The sequence below is a fragment of the Convolutriloba macropyga genome, chromosome 2, assembly GCF_964194025.1.
Source record: "Convolutriloba macropyga chromosome 2, txConMacr16.3, whole genome shotgun sequence".
Lineage (NCBI taxonomy): Eukaryota > Metazoa > Xenacoelomorpha > Acoela > Convolutidae > Convolutriloba > Convolutriloba macropyga.
Window position 1 is genome coordinate 68,312,369 of NC_134469.1, and position 12,049 is coordinate 68,324,417.

General features: G+C 35.3%; 2 protein-coding genes across 2 annotated transcripts in view; one reads left to right on the plus strand and one right to left on the minus strand.

Moving 5' to 3' along the window:
* LOC142334642 (putative ATP-dependent RNA helicase DHX37) overlaps positions 1–8,253 on the plus strand; it is a 43,723-nt gene extending 35,470 nt beyond the window's left edge. Inside the window, exon 9 of the mRNA XM_075382840.1 lies at positions 7,624–8,253. Coding sequence (XP_075238955.1) covers positions 7,624–8,174 — 551 coding nt within the window. The 3' untranslated portion in view covers positions 8,175–8,253. The remainder of the gene's footprint in view (positions 1–7,623) is intronic.
* The window catches only part of LOC142334647 (small ubiquitin-related modifier 2-like), a 442,392-nt gene that overhangs the window by 186,136 nt on the left and 244,207 nt on the right, over positions 1–12,049 (minus strand). The gene's annotated exons all lie outside the window — the stretch shown is intronic.

A 12,049-nucleotide genomic window follows, 5' to 3' on the forward strand; every position in this document is an offset into this window, starting at 1 on the left:
CTTTTATACAAAGAGATAAGGTCAAGTGAGTGTTTGTGCGTGTGTCACTCTAATTGGAAGTTATTTGAGAGCAATTAATAGAAGCAATAAGTTAAACAAATTCTTAATTAAAATATGAAATCTCAGCGTTTAGTTGCTTCTTTTTTGTACTCTTTTTGAGACTCCAGATCTAAAAAGCTTTTGCGGCTATTTTCTGTTAAGCTGCGAGCTATGTTTCAATATTTCCACTCGTTTGTTTTTTGTTATGTCAGTAAAATGTTACATTTTTGAGCGATCATTTTTAAGTTTTTGGTTATACCGGAGGATAACTTTATAATTTAATGTTAAATAAGGAAATGTAATTGTTTTTTACTTCATTTTTCTTTAAATTTTATTTTAAACTTTCAAAATGAAGAAGTGGTCTTTGTTCTTGTGTTTTTGTTTCTGTCCTTATTCTTCTCATTCAAGCATGTGTCACTCTAATTGGAAGTTATTTGAGAGCAATTAATAGAAGCAATAAGTTAAACAAATTCTTAATTAAAATATAAAATCTCAGCGTTTAGTTGTTTCTTTTTTGTACTCTTTTTGAGACTAGATCTAAAAAGTTTTTGCGGCTATTTTCTGTTAGGCTGCGAGCTATGTGTCAATATTTCCACTCGTTTGTTTTTTGTTATGTCAGTAAAATGTTACATTTTTGAGCGATCATTTTTAAATTTTTGGTTGGTGGACTAAATATTTATACTTTGAAGTCACAAATTTTTTACGCGTGGTCTTTGGCTTTCTGTCCACTGGAAGAACAGCACTAGAAACCCCTCTGCCGAGTGAACTCGCAAATCGTAGGAATCAGCTTCGTTTGCACGTTCTGAGGAATCGTATGTCTCAAATGGTTGTTTGACACAGTAAATACCAGTACGCCTACCGTAAGTTAGAAGTAGACCAAAGAGAGTCAGCTAGCCCGATTATACCCACTGTTGTGTAATCTCCTGTTCACATTTTGATATTCATTAAATTTGCAATCGTTAGTAAGCTCACGCTCTTGTTCCGATGGAAAGCGAGGGAGAATGTAAAAAACAAAAGCCGACTTTCATACTATCTGATCGTGTTTGCGAGTTCGCATACTGTCGCTAATTAGTTCAGACGACGTTTTGACCTAATAGCGAAAGAGAGTAAAATTGCCCTGTGAAATAATTTTTTCTGAGTGATGCAAATTTTTTGATCATGCGCTTCGATCAGTGACTGACTTTCCGACCTTGATAAGTGTTTTTTGACAGAATACAGGGTTTAGATATCCATTTTAGCCGTTTTTTGTGCCATTTACCCAGTTTTTTCGTGTATAATTTTTTTTTGTTTTTGCGTAGGCATAATTTTTACTAGAAGCTGTATTAAAAGGTGAACCTCTGAAATTGATACCAGAGTGTTTTTAAGAGTCTAATATTACCTTTTGAAATTCTAAATGTGCACGTTTCCCAATTTTTAATTTCATTTTTGGCTTTGTTAATTTTCATTTTTGGATCTTAAGCGGATTTTTTTTCAAAACTTTCAAAAATCAGTGCGTATGGCGGTATAACTTTGATCTTTCATGCATTAAATGCCTCTTTGAAACGTGAGGTTTTTTTTGTTTTATAGAATTGTACACATGCTTGCCTGATTTTGGCAGTTTTTTCTAATTTTGTCTGTGTTTGATTTTTGGATTCACTTACAAGAAAGTTTTTTGTGCACTGTCACGGATCCTAGTTTTTGTTCTACTAGCAGTTCAGTGTTTTTGTGGCCTTCAGTATATGAAATTTTGCACAGTTTTTTTCATAGTGCAATTTTAAAAATTTTTTTGACAATTTGCAAAATATTTTTTGTTTTAAAAACATTTTAATCTATACCGGAGGGTAACTTTATAATTTAATGTTAAATAAGGAAATGTAATTGTTTTTTTTACTTCATTTTTCTTTAAATTTTATTTTAAACTTTCAAAATGAAGAAGTGGTCTTTGTTCTTGTGTTTTTGTTTCTGTCCTTATTCTTCTCATTCAAGCATGTGTCACTCTAATTGGAAGTTATTTGAGAGCAATTAATAGAAGCAATAAGTTAAACAAATTCTTAATTAAAATATAAAATCTCAGCGTTTAGTTGTTTCTTTTTTGTACTCTTTTTGAGACTAGATCTAAAAAGTTTTTGCGGCTATTTTCTGTTAGGCTGCGAGCTATGTGTCAATATTTCCACTCGTTTGTTTTTTGTTATGTCAGTAAAATGTTACATTTTTGAGCGATCATTTTTAAATTTTTGGTTGATGGATTAAATATTTATACTTTGAAGTCAAATTTTTTACGCGTGGTCTTTGGCTTTCTGTCCACTGGAAGAACAGCACTAGAAACCCCTCTGCCGAGTGAACTCGCAAATCGTAGGAATCAGCTTCGTTTGCACGTTCTGAGGAATCGTATGTCTCAAACGCTTGTTTGACACAGTAATTACCAGTACGCCTACCGTAAGTTAGAAGTAGACCAAAGGGAGTCAGCTAGCCCGATTATACCCACTGTTATGTGTAATCTCCTGTTCACATTTTGATATTCATTAAATTTGCAATCGTTAGTAAGCTCACGCTCTTGTTCCGATGGAAAGCGAGGGAGAATGTAAAAAACAAAAGCCGACTTTCATACTATCTGATCGTGTTTGCGAGTTCGCATACTGTCGCTAATTAGTTCAGACGACGTTTTGACCTAATAGCGAAAGAGAGTAAAATTGCCGTGTGAAATAATTTTTTCTGAGTGATGGAAATTTTTTGATCATGCGCTTCGATCAGTGACTGACTTTCCGACCTTGATAAGTGTTTTTTGACAGATTACCGGGTTTAGATATCCATTTTAGCCGTTTTTTGTGCCATTTACCCAGTTTTTTCGTGTATAGTTTTTTTTTTGTTTTTGCGTAGGCATAATTTTTACTAGAAGCTGTATTAAAAGGTGAACCTCTGAAATTTATACCAGAGTTTTTAAGAGTCTAATATTACCTTTTGAAATTCTAAATGTGCACGTTTCCCAATTTTTAATTTCATTTTTGGCTTTGTTAAAATTCATTTTTGGATCTTAAGCGGATTTTTTTCAAAACTTTCAAAAATCAGTGCGTATGGCGGTATAACTTTGATCTTTCATGCATTAAATGTCTCTGAAACGTGAGGTATTTTTTGTTTTATAGAATTGTACACATGCTTGCCTGATTTTGGTAGTTTTTTCTAATTTTGTCTGTGTTTGATTTTCGGATTCACTTACAAGAAAGTTTTTTGTGCACTGTCACGGATCCTAGTTTTTGTTCTACTAGCAGTTCAATGTTTTTGTGGCGTTCAGTATATGAAATTTTGCACAGTTTTTGTCATAGTGCAATTTTGAAAATTTTTTTGACAATTTGCAAAATATTTTTTGTTTTAAAAACATTTTAATCTATACCGGAGGATAACTTTATAATTTAATGTTAAATAAGGAAATGTAATTGTTTTTTGACTTCATTTTTCTTTAAATTTTATTTTAAACTTTCAAAATGAAGAAGTGGTCTTTGTTCTTGTGTTTTTGTTTCTGTCCTTATTCTTCTCATTCAAGCATGTGTCACTCTAATTGGAAGTTATTTGAGAGCAATTAATAGAAGCAATAAGTTAAACAAATTCTTAATTAAAATATAAAATCTCAGCGTTTAGTTGTTTCTTTTTTGTGCTCTTTTTGAGACTCCAGATCTAAAAAGCTTTTGCGGCTGTTTTCTGTTAAGCTGCGAGCTATGTTTCAATATTTCCACTCGATTGTTTTTTGTTATGTCAGTAAAATGTTACATTTTTGAGCGATCATTTTTAAGTTTTTGGTTGGTGGACTAAATATTTATACTTTGAAGTCACAAATTTTTTACGCGTGGTCTTTGGCTTTCTGTCCACTGAAAGAACAGCACTAGAAACCCCTCTGCCGAGTGAACTCGCAAATCGTAGGAATCAGCTTTGTTTGCACGTTCTGAGGAATCGTATGTCTCAAATGGTTGTTTGACACAGTAATTACCAGTACGCCTACCGTAAGTTAGAAGTAGACCAAAGAGAGTCAGCTATCCCGATTATACCCACTGTAATGTGTAATCTCCTCTTCACATTTTGATATCCATTAAATTTGTAATCGTTAGTAAGCTCACGCTCTTGTTCCGGTGGAAAGCGAGGGAGAATGTAAAAAACAAAAGCCGACTTTCATACTATCTGATCGTGTTTGCGAGTTCGCATACTGTCGCTAATTAGTTCAGACGACGTTCTGACCTAATAGCGAAAGAGAGTAAAATTGCCCTGTAAAATAATTTTTTCTGAGTGATGGAAATTTTTTGATCATGCGCTTCGATCAGTGACTGACTTTCCGACCTTGATAAGTGTTTTTTGACAGAATACCGGGTTTAGATATCCATTTTAGCCGTTTTTTGTGCCATTTACCCAGTTTTTTCGTGTATAATTTTTTGTTTTTGCGTAGGCATAATTTTTACAAGAAGCTGTATTAAAAGGTGAACCTCTGAAATTGATACCAGAGTTTTTAAGAGTCTAATATTACCTTTTGAAATTCTAAATGTGCACGTTTCCCAATTTTTAATTTCATTTTTGGCTTTGTTAAAATTCATTTTTGGATCTTAAGCGGATTTTTTTCAAAACTTTCAAAAATCAGTGCGTATGGCGGTATAACTTTGATCTTTCATGCATTAAATGTCTCTTTGAAACGTGAGGTATGTTTTGTTTTATAGAATTGTACACATGCTTGCCTGATTTTGGCAGTTTTTTCTAATTTTGTCTGTGTTTGATTTTCGGATTCACTTACAAGAAAGTTTTTTGTGCACTGTCACGGATCCTAGTTTTTGTTCTACTAGCAGTTCAGTGTTTTTGTGGCGTTCAGTATATGAAATTTTGCACAGTTTTTGTCATAGTGCAATTTTGAAAATTTTTTTGACAATTTGCAAAATATTTTTTTGTTTTAAAAACATTTTAATCTATACCGGAGGATAACTTTTTAATTTAATGTTAAATAAGGAAATGTAATTGTTTTTTTACTTCATTTTTCTTTAAATTTTATTTTGAACTTTCAAAATGAAGAAGTGGTCTTTGTTCTTGTGTTTTTGTTTCTGTCCTTATTCTTCTCATTCAAGCTCGTCACTGTAATTGGAAAATATTTGAGAGCAATTAATAGAAGCAATAAGTTAAACAAATTCTTTATTAAAATATAAAATCTCAGCGTTTAGTTGTTTCTTTTTTGTACTCTTTTTGAGACTCCAGATCTAAAAAGCTTTTGCGGCTATTTTCTGTTAAGCTGCGAGCTATGTTTCAATATTTCCAATCGTTTGTTTTTTGTTATATCAGTAAAATTTTATATTTTTGATCGATCATTCTTAAGTTTTTGGTTATACCGGAGGATAACTTTATAATTTAATGTTAAATAAGGAAATGTGATTGTTTTTTTAATTCATTTTTCTTTAAATTTTATTTTAAACTTTACAAAATGAAGAAGTGGTCTTTGTTCTTGTTTTTTTTTTGTCCTTATTCTTCTCATTCAAGCATGTAGCAGTCTATGATTTTCCTGAGACATATTTGTAATCACTTCTGCTTTTATCAGTTGTTAAATAATAATGATTTGAGCCTTTTCCTCAGGTTAGCCTTTTCCAAACTGTTCAAACGATTCCAATTATCGTTTGAACTTTTTGACATATAATTAATTTTACGTATTTTTTGGTGGTCTGAATTTGATTGCAAATTGTTTTTCCTTTGAATTATAATCTTTTTCTTTCGTCTTTCTGTTGGTTAATTTGACGGTTTTTTTAACTATTTTGCTGATTTTCAGTCTTTTTGCGATTTTGGAATCATTATATTGTTTTGTTGATTTTTTTGTTAATTGAATTAAAGCCTCATGCCTGTAACTCTATTTACTTCAACGAATGCAATTTTTTTGCTACAAAGTTGTCTCTTCCTATGAAATTTGAAGAAAATAGAAATTTTACACAATTTCTCATTTTTCTTTTCCTCGAAAATAGAGATGTTTGTGAGCTTTTTAAAGTTTGGTTGATATTTTGTGATTGGATAACTTGTTTTCATTGCATGAAACAACGGTTTTTGTTTGTATATTTACTTGTACTACACTGCAAATAAATTGAATTCTTCTAATATTCCTTGTTAGTTTTTTCTGGCAAATTCTCTTTCATTTTTTGACTTAAGGCTGTTGCTTTTCTCCGCGTTGATGCCTTCTTTGTAGAGATGTTTGCTTTTTGAAAAGCCACTTTCTTTGGAGGATATCATTTCGAGTCGTTTCCGGAATTCCTCTGGCCAGTTTTTTCAAAATTTTTGTTACGACCATATGACGTCACAACCTCTTCATATCTGCTACTTGCTCATTCGTTCATGCAATTTCAGCTGAATTGCATGCATGGCTTTTTCTTTTAATAAATAATATATTTTTGTAGAATTACCTATGGGTATGTGATTTGTTTACTATCAAAAGTTGTACTTCTAAGGAGAACGGTAATCCAGTCTTTAATTTGCCCAATTCTTTGAATTGTAATTCACGACTTGTACTGCTATGTTTTGGTTTTGCCGTCTAAAGCTATTTTTTCTTTTATTGTTTCAGAAAATTCTCTTGCTCGGATAGGCGCAAAAGTTCTCTATGATACATTTTCTCTGAATTGCATTGCGGCGCCGATATGTTCTCAACTCATATCTGTATCTGTTTCTATCTATTTTTTACGGCGGACAAGTCTATTTCTCGGCTGTTCCCGCAACCAGTCGGCTATGTTCACATCATTCAGGCTGATCATTCTCTTTTCTCTAAGGGGATTTTGACAATCCAAGAACTCAAAGAATCAACGAATGAGATTAAGACAGATTCTGCCTCTTTTTAATAGCCGCCTTCATCTTCTCAGCCGGCTATTATAGCGCTCCTATTTTGTTCTACTTTGTCGAACTTTTTTTTCGCTTTACCCATTTTGCCGCTTTTTCGACATTTTGCGTGAAATCTTTGACTTCTCTGGGGTAGTTTCACTCTTCTGCCATTCTGCTGAAAGTCCTTTTAAATAGCAGCTGCTCAGCAAAGCAATTCAAAATAAAGAGAGTCGGTATAAAAAATCAAAGTCAGAAATAGAAACGGGATAAACCCATAAAGCGCATTTTTAGATGACCGGTACTTGAACTTCGTTCTCAGAAGTTTTAGTTACTATCTATAATGCTCATTGGTATTGATACTAGACCCTGTAGCCTCTCACTGAGAGACAGGAATATGTTCAATTACGAAATGATATCAAAATAAATCGCACTTAAAAATGTTTTTATACAAAGATCAATTTTTGTTGATATTTTCTTTTCTTTCAATCCCAATAGAGTTATGGGAATCAACGGCGGATATTTTCCGGGTTATGTTCTAAGGGGTATCTGCCGGGTATGTTTGTAAGTATCGACTCTGCCCTCGGATCTTCACCGCATATCTACACATTTTTGTTTCCACAAACTTGCTGTATTCAGCCGAACGAAACGTGAATCTGTTTTCTATTTAATGAGTATATCTATTTAGTAAGATTTCTTTAGTGTATCATGTTGTTATAGTTTTATACTACTTTAAGTAATTGACCTCTTCATGGGACTTCGACAATGTCAATGTTTGAGCTGATTTGTTTTTAGCTTTAGAACTTCCTGAGTGGATCGCCTTCCAGGACATACAGGAAAGCTCCAAAGTGTACGCTAAGGATTCAATTGCGATAGAAGAGTCGTGGCTTCCTCACTTGTTCCCTACTTATTGCACTTTCTCCGATCCGCTTGAAAATCCACCACCTTTTTACGATGCAGAAAGTGACGTCATCAAGTGTCAGATGTCTTGCACATACGCGAATAATGCTTGGCCAATCAAATCACAGGAATACAAGCACCCTGTTAATTTGAAATATTACAAGCTATTTGCAATGTTTTTGCTGCAAGGAAAAGTGTTTCAATTTTTTGAACAGTTTCTTGATAGATTAGTATCTCCGCCGAGTGTAATCAACAAGCCGTGGAGTAATTTGCAAGAGCGTACGGAGTCTTTGGTGAATGCACTGATCAATAGGAACTGTTACTCTAAAGCGAAATTAAAAGAGGTATGGAAGGAAGAGCCTAGCTATCTCATGAAAGAGTTCTTGCAATGGGTCCCAACCGACTCTTGTTTCTCTGTACAGGCCAAATGGCCACCTGAGCAGTAATGTGATGAGGTTTCATATCGAGAAACACTTGAATTGATTATGTAAAGATTGTTATGGATGAATTGAAACTTTAAGTTGATGTTCCGAGCAATCATCGGTAAAGCAAGCGGGAAATGAAAAAAATTCTACTTAATTTGAGAAAGTGGGTTGGTCTTTTTAAGGTGGTTAATTGAAATTGTAGCAATTATATTAGTCCTATGATCTTCTTTAATGCGATTTTTTGCTTGACCGAGTTTTCGTCTGACCCATTTGACTTTTCGTCCTCGAAAACGGGATAAACATGTAGCGCCTAGAGGGCAGTAAGTTCTCTTAGAGCCTTGCGCCTTACCAGTGTCTGAGAATGCGTTTCACCAATGCTGTTTTGAGCAGACAACCTCATGGTGTGAAGTTCGGTTCTTAATCTTAAGTTTGGCCCCACTTTGTCTCCCCCAACGCCACCCGTCCATCTCCTCCAACCAGGCGATTTGGAGGAGCTCCCCACAACCCTACCCCCATCACTTGACCCCCCCCCCCCCCCACTCCGTTCACACCCACCTGATATATCCCTAAGGTCCAGCTTTCTACTACCGAAGCCCACCGCTCGCCAGTCGTTTGAAAGAAATTCGCCCGACGTTAGTCGGTTATGCTTTCAAATTTTAGTTTTAAATCAATTTAACTTAGTATTGATAACTCTAATACCTTTGCTTGCTCTTAATGTAAGGCCCGTAGGAAATGTGGAAAAACTTCCTCTCTTCGGTATATGAGCTAGCTCATTCGCTGGTTTAGAGCATTTGCCATTTTTGGCTAGTAGTTGAAGTGAATTAAGACGAAGAGTTCCTGGTTGACTTGTCATAACGTTTCAGAATGTCTGATGTAGTTGGAAGTGGATCTGGTGACACGGCTGCGCCTTTAGCTAAGAAAGCGAAGACAGAGCACGTGGAAACCATTAATGGGGAGAATGTTAAAGATAAGCCAACAGCTCCTATTTCGTCCTTCAAAAAATGCTGCCGTTTATACGTTCTGGACAAATACGCAATAATATCTTACAAAAAGGAATCCGATTGGACTCAATTGGAGTGCTCCTCTGGTTCCGAGTGTCCTAGAAAGTTACCAAAAGTAACGCAACCCGTTGAAAAACTGAATGAAGTGAAAACCGAACCCCCTGAACCTGCACCTAATGTTGAAAATGTTATCCCACCTCAACCACCTTTACCGTCATCTATGTCGTCTTCTGAAACATCAAATAAAGCTACTTTAGAGGCGTCAATATCTATCAACTCTCCCGTAGTTACATTGAAGTCAAGTCTGTCAGCTAGTAATGTGTGCCACGCGGGCACATCAGCAGCGACTGTGACCACCACTAAGTCGGTTAGTTTCAACCTTCCGCCTGATCACAAGGAAGACCGCAGTAGCTTAGGAAATGTTAAAAGTAAAACAAACAAGAAAATGGGTCAGAAATTAGACTACCAAGCCGAGGAAACAACGTCCATGGTTGACAATCAAAATGAAGCGGATGATTTTGTACGAATGAAGACTATGGAACCGCCGAAATTACCTAACCAAGCTCCAAGTATTCATACATTAGGCGCGCCACCTCCTCTACCGTATTATCCACAAATGAATAAGTCTATACCGAATATGAATTCACCGCCAGGATTCCCACCATACCCAGATCCAGCCCAATTTGCAAACCATGTGTCTGGACCAAATTTCCCACCTCATATGCTGGGAACAACAATGATAGCTCATGGAACAGGACCACAAACTTATTTGAACAATCCAGGGTTCAATGGACCGGTCCCAATGCATCACGCTGTTCCACCCAACTATCCACATGCCGGGACGTTTCTAGGCGGACGTCCAAGACCGCAGCCAGCGGTTACCGAGCAAACAGTGCCTGGACCTACTACTTACGCATCCCAAAGTAGTCCTAGGTTCCCCAGTGTTCCAGTGATGGAAGAAAGCATATCTACAAAACCTATGTACACCAAGGGACCAGAGTTCCATCAGCACTTACATAGTCATCTTCATCAACACATGCATTATCCGCCCACGGGATCCACTAACAATGGTCCAAATATGGGCAGTGTTAACTCTAGCGCCAAAATGTCTCAGTTGTTAACAATGGCAGTCCAGCCGAAAGGTAAATGGTGTGGAGCGCACGGGAAGATTGCCTTCTACATACACGCGAAGAAACGCGAGAAGCAAGATCTTGTGCCAAACACGACTGGTGCTCTAGTTTCTTTACAACCTAGCAAAAACTCACCTTTTTCGAAAGTGTCGGGTAGTACCTTAAAACAATCAACCTCATCATCGCCCAACGCCTCATCAGTTGCAAATCGCATTCCACCTGAACATCAAATCACAACTGAGCCGGCTGCTACCGCTAGCCTATCAAATGCCTCAATCATAACGAATACATCAAGCTCAGCACAGAACTCACAACTATTACCACAAGTTGAGCCTACGCCCATTTAATGTATCTACGCACATTGATCGAGTTCAAATCGAGAGGCGTGCAAAATAAGAGTTTTCAGTTTCCCCTGTGCAATATTTCCGCGTGAAGTAGAGAACTTTCTGATTGAACTGATAAACGTTGATTCAGATATTATGCAGTCGCTGACGCTTCCTGTTACTACATGTTACGATGAAAAATCCGTGTCCGTTCTAAACCTTGCTGCGGGTATTTGTTAATTTAAATGTAAATTAATCAGTTCAATTTTATTGTTGTTAGATATCTCAAAACATTCAGTTATGTCTTTAAATGTATTTATTAGTATTATCATTATCCTTCTTTTGATTGATTCGTTATAAGTCAATTCAAGTATTGATGAGATGCACGTTTTTAGGATGAGATTTCATTTTAGAACTACTGTTTTGTAAACTTTAACGGTAATTGCCTAGTGCCAGAGCTTGGTTTAGAGTCCAGAAAGTGAGTCGAAAAGCCATTTGATCGAAAATGAAATAAATTAGTAATAACTCAAGAAGTTAATCCTAAATTTGAGTGTTTAAAGTACAACGAATTTTTGAGTGCAACTTACTATCTCTAAAGTTGACTATCTCTAAAGTTGTTATTATTACCAAGTCTAACTGGCAGTCTATCATACATAATCAATCCATGATATACTAGCTAGACTAGATAAGAATCATCGCATCTAAATATTTAATGAGTATCTTTAGTGTTCTCAAAATCAAATGTTGAGTTCCAGTACAATTTACAGTAATTTATTTTTTCCTATTTTGCCTCTCGTATGTCTTTACCCGGATTTGTGTTAACTGAAATGTTGCTGAAATCTGGAGAATAGTTGGAAGAGGACGCTTTATACAACTAAAAATAAACGTGATGTATTTGTAGCTCTTCTACAGCTTAGACCTCGTTGGAATAGACAGCCAAACATGGAGGCTCAGTAATTTGCGTTTGCACATAATGTTCCGACCCCGCGCAACAATATTTTTGACTTAGTTATCCACCAAATGAGGAAGAGATAGAAAACTTATTATTAAAAAATCCGATATTGTTCAACAATAATTGGTATATCCATTTGAAAAATCGCTTTAAACTCTAAAAAATATACAAATAAATCAAAAACTTTTTAGAGGGCCGATGATATCTACTATGAAGGCGAGTATGAAACAAGACAACCAATAAAATCAATTAAAACAACAAGCATTACTTACGACCAAAACTGAATGTCTATTTAAAATAAAAACAAAGAAAAGGTCAAAATAGCATCAGATAGAAAGTAAAGTAATTGAGATGATTTCCATTTAACAAGAAAGGATATAGGATATGTTTTTATTGAGAACAATTGACAAGTAGACAGAAAATAAAAAGGCAAATTCAGAAAATACGTTTACTTTTTTTGAAAACATAAATTCAAATTCATGAAAGCAAT